Source organism: Eptatretus burgeri, chromosome 1 (genome assembly GCF_056783735.1).
Source record: "Eptatretus burgeri isolate ZD-2024b chromosome 1, Ebu_testis_v1, whole genome shotgun sequence".
NCBI classification, from domain to species: Eukaryota; Metazoa; Chordata; class Myxini; order Myxiniformes; family Myxinidae; genus Eptatretus; species Eptatretus burgeri.
Window position 1 is genome coordinate 75,694,811 of NC_140961.1, and position 25,934 is coordinate 75,720,744.

Sequence of the window (25,934 nt, forward strand, 5' to 3'; positions counted from 1 at the left end):
ACTGGGCAATGTACTACAGGATATTTGGCACAATATTCCTGTAAGAGTGCTTCAGTTATAAACAGGAAGCATGGGTAAAAGAATGATGGCACTCAAGAAGGCAAAGGGGAGGCACACAAAGTATTGACTAATGCTATAAAATGATACTGTTCTTGTTATTTACTTTTATAAAGCAGTTTATTTCATGTGCATTTGTAAAGGCTGTTAATTTACAAGAATAAACATATTCCTGGTATCACTGATAATTATTTGATTAATTTATCATGAAGTATGAATATCATTGGAATAACCCAAATTACAACAACAAAACACGAGCTTCCACTCCAAGAATCAACAGCACTGAAAATAAATGCTGGAGCGATCAACGAAACACCCACATAGCAACATACACCACTTGACAGCAAATCACTTGCAAGAAAACACACACACACGAAATAGAGCAATCAGAGATTGCAGACCCTTGGCAGGACTTGTTTTGTGTGGTGTTTGTGTACTGGTGTGTTACATAATTAATAATAGACATAACTGGAACTGTCACTTTATAACTGCTGGCAATGATTGGTGACCGTGTATGTAGACATCCCGCTTTGATGCAAACCCACTTTGATCGGACACCTGACCCTGACCCATGACGTATATCATTATTATTATTATTATTATTATTATTATTATTATTATTATTATTATTATTCAATTGAATTCAGAATGGGATCAAAATTAATTCAATTCAAATGAAATTGAAGACCAAATAGGTACAGTCCTGCATGGGAGTCATCAGAAGTAACCCGAACAAGCAAAAAGCAAAGATGAAGTCATCACAAGGAACCTGGATAGGATTTAGGTTTCAGCCACGATTACTCTACCCTCAAACCCACCCAGGGGCAACCAAGTGGGCCTCATTCAAAAAAAATAAATAATAATAACCCAGATATAAACAATTAAATAATTTTGGTTGCCAGACCATATGTCCGATCAAGTTGAAATTTAAAACGTATATTGCCTCTCACGACTAGATCATAATTGTGAAGTTTCACATCGATCGATGAAGCGGTTCAAGAGAGAATTTTAAAAAAAAGATTTTTGCTCAATCCAACATGGCTGCCAGACCATGTGACATCAATTATGCATGAATACCCTGGTATCCCCAAGGCTTGGGGAAAATTTGTGTGAAGTTTCCCTTCGATTTGTCCAGCTGTTCTGCAGAAGATTATTTTTTGATGGGTTTTAGGGTAAATCCAATATGGCTGCCAAACCATGTGACCCATGATGTCATATGTGTGAACGTCTTGTTTCTCATGGATCAGCGGTCATACGTGTAAAATTTTGCCTCGATCTGTTCAGCCATTTCGGAAAAGAAGGTTTTTTGAAGGTTTAAAAAAAAATAAAAAAACAATATGGCTGTTGAATCACGTGACCGATGACATCATTTAAAAATATTTCTGTGGACCAGTTTATCCCGAGATGACCCTCAAAAATTTTCATACTGATCGGATGTAGCGTTCTACATATGCAATTATGATGTCATAATGAAGGCACCTATGATGTATTTTTTTTTTAAAAATCACTTGTTCCCCATGAGGAGTGCTTGCCAAGTTTCATTTTTTTTCCCCTTGGTGTGGTTTAAGATGCAGAGGTCCAAAGATTTTCAGTTTTTCCAACATGGCTGCCACACCACGTGACCTAAGACGTCATAATTATAATGAAAACATTCTACACGAGTGGTCGCTCCGATGATGAAAATTTCATCTCAATCCGACAAGGGGTTGCAGAGAAAAACACAAACATTTTGTGCAGACAAACAGACAAATGGACCCAAATGCAATACCCTCTCCTCTGGCACGGGTAAAAAAAAAAAAAACCACACAGAACCAACCACCTAGCCTCATAACATACACTGCTCAAAACCACAACCATAAATACACATCTCCATGTCTCTTCCACACGCGATCAATACCACATTTGAGGCTGAAAGAACCACCACCCAATCAGCCTCAACCTATACTATTTGACCTACCTCCATGAACTTCCTCCAAGTCCAAAGTGAGCCTTTCATGGCAACCTGGGCCACTCTCTCACACATCCTCCTTTCTGTTATACACACTGCAAGTCGAGCAAGAAATGCATAAAAGGAATTGCCGATGTACCCTCTATACCCCAATATATATGTTATCACGTCTTCGTGCCCGTTACTACGGCATGCCTCAGCGCCAGGACCTTTCATCCTGGGAAATGCCCAAACGGTGTCTTACTGCACTGTGTTCAGTTTTTGTTTTTTTAACTTACGGTGACTGTTGCCAAAGGATCATTCAAATGAGCCAGAATTGATGGCACATGCACAGAAAGCAGATGGCTCAAACATGTTTATTTGCATTTTAAAGGGTTTATGTGTAAGGACAACTACAGGGAAGGTGGTAGACGAGACGCCATCAGAAACGATACAAACCAAGCGATCAGCGGACACAGATAGGAATGAAGGGGCACATAAACTTTTATACAATGATAAGAAATAATGAGCGAAACCTAAACCACTCTCGGCACCACAGATCACACTTATACAACGAGGTAAGAATGCAGGTGGCGACTTCCCTTTGTCTATGATGTGCAGGGTGGACGCAGGACTCAAAGCTGCCCGCTACGGAAACCAGGTGCGAGATGACGGGAGCCAGTGACTAAGTCTGTCCAAAGATGAATAAAACCAAAACAGAGCACTTTGAAGTGAACCAGCCACGAGCAGTGCCAGCAACGAGTAGCACCTAAGATGCAGAAAGCCAAATTTAAGGACGATGAAGTGAACCAGCCATGAGGAGCGCCAGTGACGATCAGCCCCGAATACAGACAAGGGGAAAACAAAATAAAAGCAAATCCTTCCTGTATTTTGGCACTTAGCTTTATCCAGAGATGGTCTCATAAACTTTGGGGTCGAGCTGCTTCGTCCTGCATGCAAAGATGCATCTAAAATGGTGCCAAGCCACTCTCTGCGCAGGAAACGTACATGAGTTAATTTGTGAGGCGGTATTCAATGCCAGGGCTCACTACATGCCGTGCGGCTTCTTCTCATGAACGAATATGCCAAATTTTCCTCTCTTGCAACAGGTTCGCTCACAACGATCGTTCACCTTCCTTGACCACACGATGTGACGATCTCTGAGGTTCCGTCATAAGGCCACGAGGCACGCTTTTCTTCCATTCTCAGAAATGTACACACTTCATGTCTCAGCCGAACAGGAATAGCTAGCGCCTTGCTCCAGCACGGGGGCAAATTCACAGCATTACACGAGAATTGTGTTGCTGTCTTTCGTCGTGTACAGACGTAGCCAGCCAGCAAGACCCCCTTACTCGATCGTGTCCTCCCACCAACTGTGTCCTCTGGCAACTATCCGCTCTTCGAACCTCACTTTTCCTCTCATGTCACACTCACCTATCACAAGCCTCGGTGGCGTTACTTTCTATTACGAAGCCAGGAAGGTCAGGTTTCTTGCTTGGATGTGCAGCTCAGTTGTAGTTATTTTCAGGACATGATGCCCCTTTATCTCCAGTCTTGAAATACAAAAACATAAGGAGAAGGTCACGGAGGCAATGACATACTGGGGATAATTGGCCTTAATCCCTATCTAATTAACACAGCACCACCCCCCATCCATTGGGACCATACTCTGTGCAGAGCATTGGTGCTGCCTAAGCAGTCTCCTTGGCTATTGGGCACAATCCTGGATGGGTCACCACTCCGACCATACTAATTTATCAACACAAGAAGAAAATGCAAATTTATACAAAAAAATATTTATTTTAATGTTTTGTAGGTTTTTGTATTTCTTTTCTTTTTTTTCGCCTGCCCCCCCCCCTCAGGGGAGGGGGCATGGGCTTGGTTAAAAACACAACATCCAACCACACAACCAAATATGCAACCATAATATGCAACCTCATGTAGGTGTAACATTGATTGTATTTATATTAACTTGTTTGAATAGGTTTGTGGTTAAGTTTGTATGTGGACAATAGTTGGATAAATGAAAGGAAATGAAACTTGATTGAGTACAGGCAATTTCTAAAAGTAGGCTTAGAGTGATTCACAAGCTCATTACCCTGCCATTGTTAAGGTACAAGGACAACCAATCTTTGAGTTTTAAGTTGATCCCTGTATGTTTTGTAGCTGCTTCGTTGCTACCCAGGACGGCTGCGTGCACAGTGGGAGGCTGGGCTGGCAGAGCTGGTGCGAGCAGTAAGTCTCACACCTTCACAACGCATTGACTGCTTCTCGCTGCCTTGTGTTGCGGGTGTCGTCCCCCTGGCTGCCCCTGTCTCTCCCGTTGGCCCACCTCTTTTACCGGGTCCTTTTCGCAATGATGGACCTGCGGTTGAGGATATTCTGGCCTCACCCATCTCATCGGTACCTGACACTGAAGATAAGGCGGGATCTAAGGCCACCCTTGATACCACGATGCTTGCGGCCATGGGATCCCTGCATCGTGGAAACTTGCATGGCATGACTGCCGAGTTTGACCAAGACTGTGGCCTTACCATCATGCCGTATGTGGCCTCAGTGGTCTCAGCAGCACCTACAGCAAATTTCCATTGTGACCTATACCAAACAGGCAGACATGGACTTGGTCGTCTTTGTGACCGGAGGTTATCCGGAATCGAAGAACAAGCAAGAAGTGTTAAAATGGAGTATGAAGATATGTTGCTCAAAGCAGAAATGCCAACTCCTCACCGAACACTGTTAAGTGGTGGTATTGTCCAGTCAAGGCTCACCATGTTTGGGAATTTTTGCAAACAACATCAAGAGAAGGTGAGGCCTTCGATCTGTATGCTGCTACATCACATTTTTTTTTGGAACATTTGCCGTTTAAGTATCCTTTTATGTTGAGAGTTTGTGTTGATAGTGATAACCACCATCCCTCAATCCCCCTCTTTATTGCTTTTCTGCATAGTTGGCTTCAGAGCATCCAGATGCTAGCGAAGAAGAAGTCAACCTGATCTTAAGTGCCCAGTGGGAAACTCTTAAAGAGAAAGAGCGGCAACACTACAAGTTAACATCTGGTGCTGCTGTCAGTTCACAAGGTAAGCACATGCTTGTGTTTAAGTTTTTTACTTAGCTCTTTATTGTGTGCATACGAGCTAAATGTAAAGACTAAAATTAGATAGCAAGAGAAGGAGGGGAGATACAGAGATGTCATGGAGCTTTGAGTAGGAGTGAAGACGACACAGCCTGACTTTCTCGTGGACCATTATACAAAAGCGACAGTGTACAATTCTCACAGGGAATTGCAGACGTTTATGTCAACATCAGTCCGTAAAGCTTCATCATTCAGACAAACAATCGTTGCTGGACACTGACCAGTGCCCTGATCCCAATCCTGATGAACCAATGTAACGGTGAACCACCGGTTGGTTACGTGTACCGCCTGCATTATCCCTCTTTTGGCGACGGACTGCCATAAGGGACCGTGCATCATCTGCTGTGAAAGCCAAACAGATCTTTGCTTTGGTTTCTGGCCCACAGAAAACTCTGAACGAGATTCTGCCGCAACGATTGGTTCCTCGTTTGTTTATACTTTGGCCGAGCAAACCCTCAATAATCGTGTAGTGTTTTTTTTATGTGACCTCATAACAAGGTTTACACCATTTTCCAAAGGCCGTGAACTTCCTCATGCTGGGGTTATAATTACAATGAAATGAACTGTGCTCAGCCACCACACAAACGGTGAGAACAGATTTTAATCTACACTAATAAATGTCAGTGTGTGTGTGTGTCAGTGTCTCCTATATAACTCCAAAACCATGAAACCTAACGGCCTGACACTTTGTATGCACACTAAGAGAACTCCAAGGGAGTGCAGGAATGAAAACTGGGTGTTTGGGTTAATTAAAACACTCATTTTGAAGATAATTAACTATCTTATTTAATTATCCTTTATCAAGGCTGCATCCTTGGTCAGCCCCTTGCTAAGCCTGCTCTCCCTCATGGGGGTCTTAATTTTCCATGTTTTTTTGGTCTGCTCAACAACGCCTTGACTAAGAACAGACCGCAACTGTTTAACAAAAAAGCGCTCAAATTTTTTTTTCACTTTCCTCACGCATATCGTCGAATGGCTCATATTCATACCCACAAATCACTGGATACTTCGCAATGCTTATAAATGCCCGGAGACGCCAGTGTTCATGCCTTTCTTTAGAGTGATAAGCTCTAGAATCTCTTAAACTCATAGTCCATGGGCCCAGGCCAGAAATTCCACTTCTCGCTACCATCTAAGGAAACCAATCCTAGTTATGATTTTTGAATTGGTGTATATATATATAGATCATATTTTGATGTGATAACCATTGCAGACTGGCAGCTTATTGGTAGTTATCATCTCTGGAATGTACCCACCCTCCGCATAATGAAAGCAAAAAGGCAAACAAATCTGGATATCCTGAGCTGTTATTGAATGATATTACCTTCATGGGATGTGTCAATAGTCCATTGTGTGATTTTTCCCCCCAAAATGTCAATATCTCAGAATGGTAAAATGGTAAAAATGCAAAATACATACACTAAGCTGCTCTTCTGGAACGGTTATCACGTATTGAAATAATCATATAGTCCCTACCAATAACTTAGTAGCCCTAAAGTTTGTTTTCCCAGATGGTACCGATATATGCCTGGGCCCATGGACTATCAGCAGCAGTTTTGACTGCTGAAAAACAGAAGTTTTCATTTGTACAATTCAGACATTGTTTGACACTCCGAGCGTCTCCGGGTGATAATCTCGGACATAATGTAGCTATTTGGAAGGTTGCATTTTTTTCCCCTCGATTTGGTAAAAATTTGATATGATGTAGAGTAGACACTGGAGAATCAGAAAAGTATTTGTTACATTTTTTTTTCATGTGCAAGGGGGGTCACCAGAAATTTCAAAATGGCCACCATTTTTTCAATATTTTTTACTAATATTTCAAGTTTCTTGACATTAAAAACTTATATTATATTAAAAATGCACCTGACATCAGTCAGAAATAAAATCTAAATAATATTAAACATGTTTCCCAACTCATTCTCCATTGGAGCTGAGCACCAACAAATCCAAAATGGCCGCCATTTTGATTTTCTACTCTTTTTAGCTTTGGGTAACACGTATTATTTTCATAAAGCATAACAAAATAATAAAGGTATAATGTTTTCATAGTTAACCACTGAAATCACCTTTTAACTACAATTGAAACCATGAATTAATGTGGACACTGCTGGCTTTCCATACTTTAAAATAATGAGACATGAGATACAGGCCGTCTCAAGCAAGCTTGACAATCACAATTGCTATGTGCGTTGAGCTGCACTGATAGGATGAAAGTTTTGACAGAATTGGTAAGTTGGAATTGTATAATGTAATTGATAAAGTAAAGCAAAAGATTTAAGGCATATTCTCAACCAAATTAAGTATGCCATGCCTCATTGGGGTAGGTGTTACTTCTATGTACTAGGTGTTAATGAGTAGGCCTTGGACCAAGAGCTGTTAGAGTTAGGGTTAGAGCAACATTCTATTCACGACAATGGGAGCAGACCATGCCCAAGAACAGGACAACAAAGATATCATAGGCGATAGTGGATTGCAGTGTATAATAAATAAACCAGAAACTTTACTCAGATAATGTCTTGCTGCCCCTGTCTTAAGTCGCATCTCGAAGGAAGCAGAGGATATGTTGGGGTTTTTGTCATCATCCAAGACAAATACTGATTCGCACCATCACCTATCAGAAACCAGACTAAATAAACAGGAAAGTGCAGTGGGTGCAGTGGGTGCAGTGAAGGAGATACTCAGTCCAAGGAATATATTTAAGGATGAGAAGGTTAAACTCCATTACCTTGTTACCAAACAGGCGTTAACTCAGGATACCGAGGCCAGTATCTTGAGTGTTTTTGGCAGAGGGGAGTCGGCCAAAGTTGCATTTGTGTAAGAGCGAGTAACAGGTGGAAGAAACCTATGGGATAGGATGACAAAGGTCAAGCATGTTAATTGGGATACTTTAAGTAAAAAGGTATCAATGAAGGGCCATACAAAGGACTTTCAATTCAGGTCAACAACCAATCTCTTCAGCAGGCTGTTGGTCATAGCTCAGTCTGAACGTGACCTTTATTTACAACACGCAACATCCGAGTGCGAGTTTAGTAACATCAATCCTGTACTTATGAAGCCTGATGGTACCCTGCACCCTTGTGTCAACAAAAGCCATCTGATCCATGCTTTGGAAGGTCTTGTAGAGCCTGAAGCAACCAAAGAAAGTGCACCATCACAGGCCGATGCAGATGTTACATCAATAGAATTAGGAGATGTTCAAGTAATGCCATCACCAGTCACGCAAACTGTGAAATGCTACCTCATCGTTGATGGAATGGCAGTAGTCCAAACACTGATGAATGTTCAGACTTCCAGCACCTGCAAAGATCCTGGTGAGGCATTTGTAGCCAACATAGATTCCCTACTCGGCAAATACCTTTACACTGGTGGTCGTGTCATCTGACAATTATGATAACACCCTTCCGCTCAAGGACGATATCCGATACAGTCATGTCCAACAAACATGGTGGAAATTGTTGTTGAAAATTCTACACCAATTACGAACAAATCAGTATTCTTGTCAAGCAGCAAAACTAAAGATCAACTTACAATTTATTTTGCCACCAAAGCTGGAAAATATTGCAAACATCCTATTGTAACAGCCACACGACAAGACGTGAACACAAACACACCAGAGAATCCCCCAACAACAACTGTGACTACCCAAGAGGAGGCGGACATGCTAATGATTCCTCATGGTATTGAAGTGGCCGCTTCACCAGGAAACGAGGTTGACTTCTTCACACAAGATACTGACTGGTTTGTGTTGATCATGAGAAGACTGCCACAGCTTGACAAATATGCTGGCATTGTAACAGGCACATCTGACACGAGAAGAAGAGTTGCACTACAACCAATATATCATCATCTGGGATCCGAACGGGCAGCAGGACTCCCAGGCTTCCGTACCATCACGGGATGCGACATTACTGGTCATATCAACGGTATTGGTAAGAGAACAGCATTCAAAACGTACATGCAGTCGCCACCTCAAGTTTTAAACGCTTTTGCCAAACCGGGAGAAGGTAGTGTACCATCTGTAAATGTAAAGAAGGGGTGTGAGGCATTTTTGGGCCATCTCCTGGGTACTAACAAAGTATCAGCTGAAGATGCTTCAACCCTCAGATGGAAATGTTTCAAAGCACTTCCAAAAAATAAAGGTGTAGACAAACTGCCGCCAACAGCTGGAGCATGGTACCAACACATTCTTCGTGCACATCTGCAGGCCAATATATGGAACCAGAATGTTATCATCCACGCAGTAATTCCTGATCCGTGCCAACTGGGCTGGTCTAAAGAGGATGGCAGACCAAGACCGGTCTTATCAAAGAAGCAGGCTGCCCCTGAAGCAGTTGTGGAGCTCATCAGATGTACGTGTTCAACGAGTGCATGTTCACGTAACACATGCACATGTAAGAGACATCATCTTGAGTGCACTGAATTGTGTAACTGTGAGGCAGAAGTTGGTGCATGCAATAACATTCCAATGCCAGATGTATCCGATTCATCAGACTGTGAAAGTGATGAAGAGAGCGAGTAATACAGATCAAAATAGGTAAGTATCAAATGGATACATGCACAAACATTGTTCATATCAATACATATTTGAATAACTGTAAAAATGTGTAACAGTGTGTGTAACATATAAATGGCGGCCATTATGCAATAAGTAAATGGCAGCCATTTTGAAATAAACAGTTAGTGTTATCACAGTTATAGGTAATGATTAATAAGCAACATTTGACATCGATGTTTACTGGTGTATTTCAGTACTGGTATAAAATCATTATTTAACAAAACTCTTAAAATAGCATTAAATTATCAAAATGGCGGCCATTTTGAAATAAACAGTTGGTGTTATCGGGTTATAGGGAATGATTAATAAGCAACATTTGACATCGATGTTTACTGGTGTATTTCAGTACTGGTATAAAATCATTATTTAACAAAACTCTTAAAATAGCATTAAATTATCAAATTGGTGGCCATTTTGGATTTTTAGTGCCCAGCTATAATGTCATTATTTGGGAATCATGTTTGTTATCGTTTATATTTCATTTCTGACTGACGTTAGGTGCATTTTTAATCCAATACAAGTTTTTAATGGCAAAGAGACTTGAAATATTAGTAAAATATATTGAAAAAATGGTGGCCATTTTGAAATTGCTGGTGACCCCCCCCCCCCTTGCACATGAAAAAAAACAATGTAGCAAATACTTTTTTGATTCTCCAGTGTCTACTCAACATCATATCAAATTTTGACTAAATCTAGCAAAAAAAAAAAATGCAACCTTACATAATGTCCGAGACTACGGTGTTTGTTACAACCGATCGCTAATCTCTTGCCAAGCCAGCCGCGGTCCTTATCAACCATTTCATTGGAGTGCTTGCCTGAGTGCTTAATAGTGGTAGGTGGAATGGATTTGAAAGTACTCAATTCCAACCATTGAATCGAAAGAAACCTAGTCGTGAACCAGAATCGACGTCGATTCCGAGTAATTCCTACTTCATCGAAATATGCTTCTTTTTTTCCCGGGGAATTTTTTTTTCCTCCCTGTTGCGCATGTTCCGGTTATATATGGCCTGCTAATGTATTGATCGAAAAGGAACAAGCGTCTGGGGGAATCCCATTTGCAATATAGCATCAAAAGCAAGTCACTTGCAAACTAAACACGCCCCAAGGAGTGTTCCTTTTCAATGAATAGCAAGGCATTTCGAGTTGGCGGGTAAAGCATGCTGATTGCTTTGCTGACGGACGGGTAGGTTAATATATATCAATTGATACATTTTTGACGACATGTTTTTCAAAAGATCCAGAAGTGCAATTTGGAACTGTTTCGGGAAGGTTAAAGAAGACAGTCCGAAAGTTGCATGCTCACTTTGTTCAATAGACCTACCTCATCACGTATTCACTGTAATACATCCAGTATGCTAAAACATTTTAAAATCAAACACGAGAGAGAGAGAGAGAGAGAGAGAGAGAGAGAGAGAGAGAGAGAGAGAGAGAGAGAGAGAGATAGAGATAGAGATAGAGAGATAGAGAGATAGAGAGATAGAGAGATAGAGAGATAGAGAGATAGAGAGATAGAGAGATAGATAGATAGATAGATAGATAGATAGATAGATAGATTGACGGTTGAGAATGCAGATTCAAAGAAACCAAAGTCTGCAACAGCAACAAGTTCACTTTCGCAATCGACGATTGAAAGCACTTTCTCCCTGATAGGCTGCCAACAGCTGGAGCATTGTACCAACACATTCTTCGTGCACATCTGCAGGCCAATATATGGAGCCAGGATGTTATCCCCCCTCTCCTCACGCTGCCTTCCCCTCTCCTTTGGCTGGCTGCCTTCCTTTCCCTCCCCACACACTCTCCTCCTCCCAAACCCCCTCCACCACCATACAACTCTCCGGAGGTTGAGGAGAGGAAGGGGTGTCAAAGAATGTGCGAACTGGACAAATTACTGTTGTTGTTTTATTCTATTTTAATGTATTTTTTTTTTTTAGCAGCCGTAACTGCTGTTTGGATGAATTCCACAATTCATCTCAGGTTAAGAAATAAAGGCACGAGCACTGGCGTGGCTTTTTCGGCAATTGAAGGAAAATGCCCTTCTTTCCCTTTCCCTTAACCTCACGCTTACCTCCTCCCAAAGCCTCTCCACCCCCCCCCCTCACCCCCTACCCCCAACGGCCATCTCTGGGCGGTGTCCGGGCATCGTTTAGTATGACCCGCTTGAACGTGCAGTTTGAATGTATCCAATTTCGTTCAATCCTGTACTACTGCCAGCAGAAGGGGACCATTCCCCCTCCCCCCTCCCCGCTTTCCCTCAAGTCCCCCTATCAAACGCATGTCCAGAACACCCCCCCTCCGCTCCCCACTACTCCACTCTTAACAAACCTCCTCGCTCCCTCCCCCCTCCTGGAGAGCATCGCGACGTGTGGTGAGGCCTTGTTCTTCTCCCTCCCTCTTCCTCACCCCCCTCCCCCACTACCTCGCTCCCCTTTCCTCACCCCTTCCTCGCTGCTCCTGCCCCCATCTTAATATTCCCATCAGCGAAGCGACGGGTTGTATTTGCTTGTAGTTTCATCAACAAGATATCGAAGCAAGACCGCGAGAAAGGCACTTGGTAGAGCGCATACCTCCGCCAGGCTGATTAGTTTACGTTTTGTAGCCCACTGATACACCGGATCTGGATTTGGACCTGAACTAAAATTGAATCTGCTTGTTCTTGTCACCGAACCAAATCATCCACTAACTTTTGTCCGAATCCGTCCATAACTTTTTGAAATATCATGCAATATATCGTTTTAGCCCTATCGCTCAATGGGGAAGAATCACTTTACAAAATTCTGGATCTGGATTCGGATCTTCACCAAAACTTAATCGATTCTTCCTCATTACATCCCCAATCTGCCCTCCAAGTGTCGTCCGAATCCGTCCACAACCTTTTGAGATATCGTGCTTTATATTATTTGATCCCTGTCATTCAATGGTGAAGAATCACTTTAAAAATTCTAGGATGCGGATCCGCATTCAGATCTTCACCAAAATCAAACCAATTCTTCATTGTTGTACACCCAACCTGCCCAACAAGTTTCGTCCAAATCCGTTCACAACTTTTTGAGATATCCTGCTTCATGTCGTTTTTGGCCCGATCTCTCAATGATGAAGAATCGCTTAAAAAATTCTCAGATCCACATCCGGATTTTGATCTTCACCAAAATCTAATGTCATCCTTGTTACACACCCAAGCTCTCCACGAAGTTTCATCTGAATCCATCCACAACTTTTTGAGATATTTTGTTCACGAACAAACAAACAAATAGACGGGTGAAACCATGAAAACCATCCATCTTCTGTGGTGGAGGTAAAAATGCCCAAGGAATGGAAATGTGGTCTAATAATCAAACTACCAAAGGAAGGGACACAACAAAATGTGGGAACTGAGGGGGAGTGACCTCACCGTGCATTGCCAGCAAAGTGCTTTGCAAGATCGTGCTGAACTGAGACAAGATACAGGGTACCGAAAAGAGCAATATGTTGGGCACCTGACGGGAAGAGAACCATTGGGCAGCCAATACAAGAGATACCTGGCGACATACTGTCGAGAAAGACATGAAAGGAATTCTGGAATGAAATAAAAATAAAAAATAAAAAAATCGGAATGTGGGCCCAAGACCGACGAAAATGTCGATAGTTCATAAGAAGAAGCTCCATATGGCAGGCAGGGTGATTGGATAATAACCAAAGTCCTGAGAGCTGAAGGTCAGGAAAGAGAAATATATTAATTAATGTGGATTAAGCCACTCACATTGAAGGGTAATTTACAAATGGAGGACTGTCCTGGTATGTTGTATGCTTAAACAGGCCTCAGGAAAAAGTACTCTTTCCTCGAAGGCTTCCATGAAAGAAAAACATTTCCAAAGTAAAACTTGATTTTTAATCATTCTTTTGAAATAGCCAGATTTTTTCCATCCATCTTTCTGTCACCCTCTTTTTGCTGGGACATCATTACGGTGGGACGTCATTATGGGACATCTCCAAAAGGACCGTCTGGAACCCCCCCGCCCCCCATCTACTTTCTCAATCCCCTTGAAGAAGGCCTTTCATTCAAACTTTTGGGTCTCACTATCTGCCATGATCTTTCCTGGGAAAGCCACATCTCCAAGCTGGCCTCCAAAGCCAGTCACCAACTGGGCATCCTGCATTGTGCAGAGTCCTTCTTTGGCAGTGGCACACCTGAGCTTCCAACCACTTGCAACGCTTTCATCTGCAGTCTGATGGAGAACTGCTCTCCCCTCTGGGGTGGTGCTCCTGCTTCCCACCTTTCTCGACTTCACGCTGTAGAAACTAAGGCTTTTAGGATCATTGGTATCTCCTGTGATGAAGCTGAGTCTCTGGGTCTCTCACTCTCTCTCACCGGAGACAAGTCTGTGGTCTTGGGCTTCTACCATCTCCTCTCTGGCTTTGCCCCCCCCCCCCGGGGCTCTGTCTGTGATCTGTCCCCCCTATATTTCCTCAAGGCCCGCCAAAAAACCCCTTCTGGTGAAACTGCCAAAATCAAGAATCACTGCCTCCCTCTTTCATTCCTATTTTTTCCCACATCTGGAACAAATTCCCACACTCTCTTCAATCCTAATCCTCCATCCAGGTCTTCAAAACAGCTGTTCACCACCATCTCATATCTTCCCCCATCAAAAACCACAATCTTTTCTACCCCTGTTATTCCACCCCAAACCCACCTCCTTCAAATTTCCTGTTTTCCTTCCTGAAAGTCCCTGTAGTACCCATCTTGTGTACCCCCGTGTTCCCCACCCCATCCCTCTCCCTTCCACCGATCTATTGTCTATGTTCCCAACTATTTTGTGCTTCTCTCTCCTGCCGCTCTTGTCTCCTGCCTTTTTACATGTTTGTGCATTCGTTCTTACACAAGCCTCGACTTCGTATACAAAAAACAAAAAGTCTCCTGTACAGACAGACATTGTTTTTGTCTGTGCACAAAACAGTGGGGGAGGGGGAGGGAAGTTAATAAATATGTGACTCATTGGGACTCGATTTTGAATAATTGGCACGAGTGTCTCGGACAGTGGTCAGCAACCTTTTTGTGCAGAAGAGCCAAACGAAATTAAAACTTTTGAGCAGTTGGTGCACAAGGAGCCAATCATACAATTTATAGAAAGACAATGAACCAACTTCATTGTGGAAGTGTAATTATGAAATAGTAAAAATTTAAAGTTTATATTGTACTTCCATTGCCGTTCTCTGTACAAGTAAAGCTCGAGCAATGTTTTTTTTTTCTTATTTTTTATGTATAAGGTCTATGGCTCATAATGGATCTCACACACACACACACACACACACGGACATACTGATGAGACAAACACTCAACACAGCCACTGAGCTTGGGGGAAGTGCCATCACTTCCTGGGGTACTCTGGGGGTACCTGCGACGTCATAACAATGGCGCTGCTTTTCTCACCTCACTTTTCTCACTTTTCTCAAAAAATATTTTGAGGTCAACAACATAACATAATATTTTGAGGTCAACATAAACCAAAAGGTCAACGTTGGCCAAAGGTCAACAACTAAGGTGGTATTTCTAAAATCCTTAATTTTCATCCGATTCACTTGAAATTTTGAAGAGGATTTATATTTCAGGTCACTGAATTCAACCAGCCAATTATTTTTGAGGTCAACATCGGCCAAAAGGTCAACATAGGCCGAATTTCTAAGATTGTCAATTTTCATCCGATTCACTTGAAATTTGAAGAGGAGTTGCATATCTGGTCATTGAATTCAACCACCAATTATTTTTTAGGTCAAATTTGTTTTATGGATTTTGCAAGTATCGTGCTCTGCACGACGTCTTCGTCTTGTTTGCTTGTTTTTCTGTTTGTCTGTCCTTTCTGTCTGTGCAGGATATCTCAAAGAGTTGTGGATGCATCCGCATAAAATTTGGTGGGCAGGTTGGGTGTGTGACAAGGACGAACTGATTAGATTTTGGTGATGATCTGAATCCGGATCCGACTACGAGAATTTTTTAGTGATTCTTCATCATTGAGAGACAGGGCCAACAATGATATATTGCATGACATTTCAAAGAGTTGTAGATGGATTCAGACAAAACTTTGTGGACACGTTGCATGTGTGACAAGGAAGAATTTCAGATTCAATTTTGGTGAAGACCTGAATTGGGATCTGGATCTGATAATTTTTTAAATGATTCTTCACCATTGAGAGATAGGGCCAAAAATGAAATATGACATGATGTTTCAAAAATGTATTGGACCCGATATGTTCTCATGGATCAGGCATTACGTGGTGGAGGTATGCGCTCTACCGAGTGCCCTTCTCATTGTTACATGGTGCAGAGATGGAAAAATGAGCAGGGAAATGTAACGCAAACTTGTGGTCTTCTATCATAGATGGTTAAGAAGGGTGGGAAAGATTTTTAAAGAAGGAAAATGGCAATGGATAGGACATATAATAATCAAACAAGAGGGACATCTGATTAAAGATGCTATGTTTCGGACACCCATGGGGGAAGGAAGTGGGGGGAGGCTAAGAAACACTTGGAGGAGAAGTGTTGAAAATGCACTTCACTCAGAAAGGGGAATTGTACCAGAAGTATGCAGAGAGGATTGCTCAAAACTGAGCAGTGTGGAGGAATCTCGTTGCGGCCCGACATGCTGAAAAGCAAAATGAGTGTGAAGAAGAAAAAGAAGACGAAGAAGAAATAGGAGATTGCCGTTTTCTAATGGGACTTTTACTGCTGCATAGTTTTGCAGATTTCCTTTGAAGTCCGGTTCATAGATGATCAAGTTAAGCTTCCTGCAGGTATTCAGGCTTTCTCCTGTCAATGTTTCGGGCAAGTTGTTTTTAATGTGATGCCAGTGGGAGAATGCCTGTTCGCATGTGTACATAGATCCAAACATTGATAACAGAGCAAAAGTGGCATTCGACATTGTGCTGTATGTAAGTGGAAGTTCATTCCATGTTTGCAGAATTCAGTTATTCTCCCATGGTAATTTCTTCAAATTAGTCCAGTTTTGCTAATTCTGTGTGTCGCTAAGCAAGACTTTCAAAGTTTGCATCAAGGGTGTGAATTATTTCCACCCAATGTCCGACTCCTTGAAGTCTGTGACTTCAAGCTCCAAATCTACAACTGAGATGTCTGGCATCACTGTCAAGTCCAGTGCTTCCACACAAGTTTCATGTGGACAAATTATGAACTTGAACAAAGTGCTGTGTCTGCGAAAGTCCACAAAACGAGACGTGACCGATATTAGTACTGTAGATTGGATGTAAACATCATGAGATGTTGCAAATCAAAGCTGCTGCTTGGATCCTCTACCATGCATCAATCTCAAAACGCTCTTCATGTCTCAACGTGAGTCAGCCTGCCAGACTCGATATCTCTGATGAACGCATTAAATTTGGATTCAAAGGCAATAACTGCCTGCTGCAGAGACAGGACGGTGTTTCCCTGGCCTTGAAGGTGACCATTCCATTGATTTAAGTTACCTGTATTGTCCACAAGATAGAAAAAACTTGAGTCTGAAAGTAGAAAAAGCCACTTACAGTCTGAAAGTTCAGGATGTGTAACCCCTTTCATTTCTATCTTGACCAATCAAAACTCATTGAAACTACCTACTGAATACATATACATTATACACGCAACAATAGGATCTGCCTCCATGTTGTGGGGCTGCTCGTGCAAGACAGGCCTGGGATGTGGCTCTGGGACATGCCTGGGGCAATAAACAACAGCAATAAGTGAGTGGGTAGGAAGGTAGGTGGATCTAAATTAGTGAATATCGATATTATAAAGCAGGAGTGTCTGTCTATCCCTCAGTAGTCAATTTTATGAGTAGTCAGTTGCAGCGAGTGGTCATTAGAAAGCAGGAGTGTCAGTTTGTCTGACCCTGAACTACTCCCTCAGTTTTGGGGCGAGCCCTGCCAAACCTTGTGTGGAACCTTTTGGGGTCCCAGCCGGTGTCCTAATGTGGGTGGGAAGTTTCACAAATTCCTCAATACAGTTATGATTTGGAGTTTCGATCCGTACTGAACTGCTCCCTACCCTGACGTAATGTTAGAACGGTGTTTATCTTTGTATATCTCAAGAGTGTTTGTGACATTGTATTTTGTAATATTATTGGTGTCATATTAATTGAAGGCAATTGGAATGATGTTGTTAGGAATGAAAATACAAAGTGATTGAGTTTAAAGGAGAATCACGAAATGATGTGAGGGTTTCCACTGGTGACATTCGTGGATTTGACATTTGCAGTTTCGCCATTGACATCATTGAAATATTACCCACCTTACTTCTCTTGGGGTCAGTTGTAGTGAGGTTTTTGCTCAAGTCATTCACAAACCGGCTGTCCATGCCTGATGTTCGACTGAAGGTGCAACAGGAATGTGGAATTTATTGGTTCATGGTTTGGCATCGCCGTTTCCACATTGTCTGTTTCCATTTGGGCTCCCTCTCATGCGTAGCACGGGTACCTCACTTGTACACCATAAAATTACAACCCGTGGTCATTTCTAAATATGTTTTACTTGTAGTAATGCCCGGCGTTGCTCGAGCTTTCTTGCAAATTTCCTGAATAGCTGTTAGCGGTTAGGGGTTAGCGGTTAGGGTTAGGGTTAGCGGTTAGGGTTAGCGGTTAGGGTTAGTGTTAGGGTAGCTAACCCTAACACTAACACTAACCCAAACCCTAACCCTAACCCTAACAGCTTGGCGTAGCGGAGGTAAACAGCGCCCGGGGCAAAGTGGAAATTTGCGTCCCCCGTAGGCCTTAAACCTGAGTGGATTTGAATGGAAAATCCCATTAGGGATATCGATTTATCGATTTTTTTCGAATATCGGAAGTGTTATGGAAAAAATTTATAGCCAATGACCTAAGTTGGACCAAAAGCCATAATCGTACCGAATTTGAATGGAATCCGTTGGAGTTTGTGAAAATGCATCAAAACGAATTTTGAGGGGCCTCTTAAGGAAGACAATAATATCATTAGTATATGTGCCAAATCTTGTTTCATTTCATGCAGTAACAAAAATCTGGTGGAACAAAGAAAGGGGCATGCCGAAATATTTATATAGATGTACAAATATCGTAATATTTTGAGTCAAGTGTTCAGCCTGTTTGTTTGATCTTTATATGTGCCTTTGCACTGATAAACTTCGAAGCTCTGCGAGCCACATTGAGATCGTAGAAGAGCCAGATATGGCTCGCGCGCTGACCCCTGGTCTAGGACATTGCAAAAATGAACAAATTGTCACTTTACAATGAGAAAATATATAATTGTTGTGCTTCAATAAATTATGGCCTGATACAAAGACAAATTGTTTCACCGTATGGTTGGTGAATGGACACAAGGTCCTTTCACCAACCCACATCTTTCATGAGCCTCAACCTCTATTTTTTTTTTTTACTATTTGGAGATACTGTATATTATTACATGAAATTGTTTGGCAAAATATTTTTTTTGCTTGTACAAATGAGTGATGTCATAACATCGTGCACAAGTTTAGATACTGATAGAAGAGACCAAATATTTTTGATGTGTGTACCACTGGATTGTTAGCAGACTTCCTAGTGGCTGCCGTTATCCAGGTTGCTTTGTTTGAGATTTGAGAATGGAACATTAGTCACGTAAACGCTTGCTGCTGTTGCATTACTTTCTAATTGATCTCTGCATGCTTTTGCAGATTCTGCAGAAGGCAAACGGCAGCGGAAACCTTCGAAAAAGTTTCTCGAGTCCACGGGTGATTTTCTCGAAGAAGCGCCGAAGAAAAAAGTAAAGAAAGAACAGAGGGTAATATACAGTTTTACATGCTTCTTCCTTCATCAGCAGGGATTGAATTAGGGTTGTACGTTGGATAATTTACCAACTTTTGTTTTATCAGCAGCCTATTTTAGATCTGTTGTTGCGTAAAGTGGGAAATGGAGAACAGATTGTTATTGCTGTAAGCGTTGCAGCGAAGAGGGCTATTGAAGCACCTCCGGAAGGAAGTTTGACAAATGGGAGAAAAGCCTGGATTTTTGGAGTTTAACCATGACTGGGTTATTGAAATAATGCATACACTACCATCTTCTGTTCTTTTATTTTACAATGCATGATATAGGAATTTGTCAGCAAGCAGTGCAGTTCATGTCTGAATGATTTGGAAGAATGAAATGATTTTGCCATTCAAAATGTGTTTTTTTTTTTTTTAATGTTTAGTCTCGCTATTCCCTTCGGAGCTTCAAGGTGGCAGTGCAACCTGCACCTCACATCATCTCATTCCATCCCCCTCCTCTGCCACAGGGTTTAAGCTGTCATTTGCCAAATCACCAACTACCGATTAAAGTTTAATTTGGCAAATGTTTCATTCAAAATTTTCCAAAAAGTTAATTTGGAACCTTATTCACCAAAATCAATACCGTTTTCAGGAAACGATGTTGAGTAAAGTCATTTCAAAAACCATTCTTGTCTGGGGATGGATATTTTACAACTGACAGCTTTTTGTTTGGCGAAGGAAAACTTGAACTTGGCGACACATTTTCAAACTAAGTTGGCCAAATTGCTCATATTTATTTTGTCCAGCTTAAACCCTGCTACCCATGATGTTTTCTACCCAAATTATGTCCCTCGTTACCCTCATCCAAGCTCTCTTACTCATATAAGGTTAATATTCCTCCCCTTTCCTCTCTTTCAATCATTCCCTTGCTTATAACATCCACATGTTGTCCCACTGTATACACGTGGCCTTTCTTTCCTCAATCAATTTACCGTCCTGATCTCACATGAGCTGAGACCTTGCAGATCAAAAAAATGTATGTTGGAGAACCTGGGTGGGGGTCAGAGGACCGATAGAGCAAATGGAACTAGACCAAATGAGAGGTGGTTAAAAGTAACACACGTCAATCTGTCTGCGATGCGAGAGCAACAACAGACTGTCTGCTTTGGACTTATCTTGGAAGATGCCAATAATGTGAGAACATTATATGTGAGGATGCGGCTGTGCTGCTGAAGCAGTGCCCTCTGCTGGTTAGGATAAGAATTTGTAATTTCGCCATGGTGGTGGCGATAGCTCGCCGACTCTTTGCAAAGGACACCATGGGATCTTTAATGTCCACCAACTAATGCCGGCAGACGGGATGCCCGTTCAATGTCAATCCCAGGGATGGCACATATTGATGAATCACCTTGCCTGTGAAGCACTGGGATGACAGTTTATAGCTGGGTCGGGATTCAAACCCTGGCTCGACAGCTTCGAGGTAAGTGTTCCTCCCTTTCGGCCATCCTGTTGTCAGCCCTCAGAGAGTACTGACTTGGAAACTTTGGGGCTCCAGCTAATGCAATGATGTAAAGGAGAGAGAGAGACAGAGATAGACAGACAGACAATATGATTTCCAGAGCTGAGTGACCAGAATGGAATCCAAACTGATCGTCAGAGGCCAGGCTGTTTGAAAAGAGAAAAAGAGGACATTGGCAGCAATGGTGTCCACCAACGAATGGTGTTAACGAGGACTTTGTTTCTCATTAAAAGAAAGCTTACAGCCTAAAGATGAGAGGATTTGTTTTTGCACCCTTCTTGTGACCGCCAGTGCCATCAGCACACTTCAGGCAGATGGGAGGTGGCTAGAGTACAAGAACAGGCTGAACAGGCAGTCAAAGGAAAACAGGAGGTGCAGAGCAGGATTTGAGAACCTGTAAATTAATGCCATCTCAGCCTATCACTGTTGAAGAGTCATGGCCTGGCAGAATTTTCTCTGCCTTAGCGATTGTGAAGGACACAGGGTAAAGAAGGCAGTGTGTATAAGGAGGTAAGGTGTGGGACATAGCCAGATGGGTTGGGTCCACAAGATGTGGAGTACATGTTGAGGGCTTTTGAGGTGAGTGACAGGAGGGAGGGGGAGGATACATCTGAGGTGGACTTGACAAGGTGCTATCAAAACTTTTGAGGAAGAACAGTGTTTTGAGGGTTCAGCTTTGAGATTGACCAAGATCATGCTTTCTGACTTGCCGAAGTATTCACACAATTGTTACGAGCATTATGGTGTAACCTGAAGTTGCTCTCAGTCTGGTTAGCATTCAATGTTAAGAAAACAAGATGCTTGACCACAACAGTGTCACCACAGGATTCAGTGTACCAGGGCCAAGAGGATAGATAGGAAAGGATGAACCAGTGCATGAGAGAGATGTTGCTTTTCTGGTAGTTTTGGCATTCGGAATCTCTATCAGATACTGCGGAGATGGCAGTCCAATGCTTCGCTTTGTGGGTGGGTAGATTGCAGTCCTTGTTGGTTGATTTGTGCAAGAGCCAGATTCTGCCACGTTTAAGTTGGTCTTGAGCAATAACCACTGAGGTACACGCTGTGACAATAAAATGGTCAATGGAGCCAAGAGGGGAAAAAGATGAACAGGGGAGGTTGGCTGGAAAGTTACTTATTACCATCTTCAGGAGGTAAGTGCAGTTTCTGAAATGTGGGTGAGAAAGTTTACACGTCGGGTATACCCGACCCACAGAGTTGGAGAAGGGCATAACTGCAACACCATACCAGGTTGTTGCAAAGCTGACACTCAAACTGGTTGAGTAGCAGTTGAAGTTGCCCCAGATGAGGAACAGAGAGTTGGGATAGATGGTCATGAATTGATCAGTGTTGGTGGAGATATAGGTATATATGGAGTCATCATCATGATGTGTACCATACACCACAGATAAACACGAGGGAGTTGCAGAGGTATGTGCAGCTGTAGGTATGTAGGTGTTTGTGCAGACAATGGGCCATGAGGAATTGTGATCTTGACAGAGACAGCAATAAAGAGCCATTTGACATGGAAATGATGCGTGTGGGGCCTGTCAAAACGAAAGAGACAATAGCCAGGGACACAGGAATAACTAGAACGGCACTCGATAGAACGCATATCCCCGCCAGGCTGAACAGTTCACGTTTTGTATCCCAATGATAGGCCGCATCTGGATCCAGACCTGAACCAAAATCTAATCGGCTCGTTCTTGTCATCTAATCAACTCATCCACCTTGTTTTGTTCAAATCCATCCACAAGTTTTCTCCAAGTTTTCTCCAAACTAACTCTGAAGTCATAGGTCACATGGTATGGCAGCCACATGGGATTAAAGGAAAAAAAAATTTTGACATCATTTTTCTCTGAAACCCCTCAACGAAATTTTTTTTTTGAAACTTGGCATGTCATCAACTCCCCGTGGGGTTGTATTCCAGCCATAATTGGTTGAATTGAAATCTTTATCCAAACATTCTGAAGCTTCATATGTCTGGTCTATTTCCCAATGTTAAGGCACGGTCACACCTTGACGTTTTAGCCAGCGATGGCAACGTATTAAAATGTATGTAAAACGCTGGCTTACGTTGAACTTTTGATGTTTTTTTTTAAAGATTCGGACGTATTCATAGCGACTTGGTCTTATGTATAACGCATTGGTAACGGACACAGAACGTTTCGTTGTGTTATAGATAACTTATACCAACGAATGCTGAACCTGTTGTCGGCCTACACAACCGATGCCCAACGATAGTCTAACTTAGGCATAGCGTGTTGCACGCATCGCCGACGATGTCATGACGTAGCCTATTAAAAGGCTGACGCACACCGATTCAAATCATAACTGCCGTAGAAATGGAAGTGACAACATCGCGGTCACACCTTGGCGATCTTCCAGCATATGCCGACCTAAGAAAAATGTGTCTAAAACGTTGGGGCACGTCAAATACGGTATGAGTAAGTTTGGTATACGTGAGTAGAACGCTAAAGTACGCTATCATACGTCGTAGTAAGTAGAGTACGTCAAGAAATTTTAAACATGTTCAAAATTTTTGGACGTACTTGGCGTATGACACACGTTCCGCATGCGATGGGGATAAGTTTTACACACGATATGTGGACGCTTACACACGTCCACAAACGCTACTTATAAGCTACTCATAAGTCGAAACACGTCGCGGTAATGTCTTTTTTATGCGAAACTTATTTCTAACTTATGTTTGACGTGCTTTGAACCAATTCTTTACGTAGTCCCAACACACATCGACGTATGCCGACGTATTCCAATGACGTCTTCCGGTCGACAAAAAAAAAAAAAATGAACGTGTTTCTAACTTACAACTGCCATATAAAGACGTGTTCCCAGCGGTTTTGGGAATTGGTATATAAAAATGCTGCTCATAAAAGGGGAACCCAACAGTGTTTTCGAGTCCTTTTTGAGTCGATGTCCATGTCAGCAGTATCAGTATCAGTATCAGTGTCAGTATCAGTATTAGTATTAGTATTAGCAGTAGTTTGTTCATGTTGGCAGTAGTAGGTGAGTGTGAGGGGGAGGGTGTGGGTTATGATGGATCGTCCTTGCGTCCGCGTGTCCACGGGTAGGAGACATCTTTTCACCATTGTTCGAAGTTCTTCGCGGCTAATTTTTTTATGGGGCTTTTTCAACAATGAGCTATAGCTTGTTTTTACGATTTAGGTCTATTCATAACGGGTTGGACAAATGCACGATGAACTAATAATGTGCATAGAGTGCTTTGATTACTTATAGATACGATATACCAACGAATAATTATCGTGAAGCCGGCGTTCACAAACTATGCCCAACGATAGCCTAACTTATCCATATCGTGCGGCAGTTTATCTTTGCCTGTGACGTGGGGTTTGCTATTCATAGGCTGCCACTCAACGATTTAAATGGCTGCATCTCCACTATTGAAAGTAGACGCTTGCGCTCAACAATTGGATTTTTTTTTTTACACTCAACGACTTTTAAACGGTACCACTCAGCTATTTTCATTGTTTACAATGAACGATTTAAATTGCTGTCACTCGCCTTTGTTTTTTGACGCTGGGGTTTTGAAATTTGAAGCGTTTCTTCTGAACGTGTTAAAACGCTCAAACTCGACTATTTTAAATTGACGCTGCCGATGGACAATTGGAATCATAGCCAAGCTAGACATCGAAGTGTGAACATCCTCGTCATGCCGAAGAAAAGTTTTAAGAATGCTGCAAATAAGTGTCCTGGCCGTGGCGGTGGACGCTGACGCAAGGACGATCCATTATACCGACGTCTTTCAGCCTATGAGTAACTTAAAAGTAACGTCTGTCGATGTGTGGCAACGATCGCGTAACGTGCCAACAACACGTTAATCATAGGTTAGAAATAAGTTTCGGGTACGCTAAACATTACCTCGGCGTGTCTCAACTTATGATTAACTTACAAGTAGCATGTGTTGACGTCTGTCAACGATCGCAGACCGTGCATACAACTTGTGGCCAGCGTAGCGGAACGTGTGAGTCATACGCCGGCATACGTCGTGAAATTTCAAGCATGAAAAAATTTGAGGACAACCAAAAAGTACAACGTCTAAAGCCAGCGTACAACGACGTATGGCAGTGTTTTTCAGCGTGCTCTCAATGTTATCAAAACTTACCCATAACGTATTCAACGTGTGCCAGCGTTTTAGAAAAAAAATTCAAAAATCGGCATACGTTGGCTAAAACGTCAAGGTGTGACCGGGCCTTTAGTGAATAATTAAATTTATGACATTCATAACTCGTGCCAAGAAACTATGTGACATAATAATGTGCATGGATGATACAAGTATATGAGTTATAAAAGCATTGGGCCATAATAGTCGGGTGTTCAGTTTACAATGGTGCCTTTGTTCAGAATGAACGCACGAGCTGAGATTATGCGCTCCACGAGTGCCGTTCTCGTTGAAGGACAGCATTTGTCAGACCTTCCTTTGACACGCTGATTTTATTACCTTCGCATTCTGCGAAAGGTTATGTTTTGGTCGACGTGTATTTATTTATTTATTTATTTATTTATTTATTTATTTGTAATCTTGTGATTCGTATAACTCAAAAAGTATTAAACCGAATTGCATGAAATTTGGTGGGATGATTGGTTGTTAGCCAGGAAGCATTCGATTAGATTTTGGGATCGCTCGGGTCAAAGGTCACGGTCAAGGTCACAAAAAGGTCAAAATCATCTTTTTACGATAATACGGTCAATTTTTATTCAATTTGCATGCAACTAACGCCAAAATGTTCAGAATTCAACGCCTCATCTTGTGATATGCAATATGACACAATGACGCCCATACTCTTGTTACCGGTTAGGGGTCAAAGGTCAGGGGGGTCACGACCTTGAAAAATATGCGGCTTTTGTCATAACGCGGTCAATTCTTGTCTGCTTTACATGAACCCAGCACCAAAATGTTCAGAATTTAATGCCCAATCTTGTGACACAATGACGTCATAACACATGTCACCGGTTGGGGTAAAATGTCGGGGGGGGGGGTCACGCTCTTGA

General features: G+C 42.2%; 1 protein-coding gene across 5 annotated transcripts in view; it reads left to right on the forward strand.

The window, feature by feature from the left end:
• Window positions 1-25,934, forward strand: part of NSD2 (nuclear receptor binding SET domain protein 2) — a 152,908-nt gene that overhangs the window by 62,259 nt on the left and 64,715 nt on the right. For all 5 annotated transcript variants that reach the window (XM_085888625.1, XM_085888644.1, XM_085888634.1 and 2 more), the window contains 3 exons: window positions 4,151-4,789; window positions 4,932-5,061; window positions 19,316-19,422. In XM_085888625.1, the coding sequence (XP_085744751.1) occupies window positions 4,151-4,789; window positions 4,932-5,061; window positions 19,316-19,422 (876 nt within the window). The remainder of the gene's footprint in view (window positions 1-4,150; window positions 4,790-4,931; window positions 5,062-19,315; window positions 19,423-25,934) is intronic.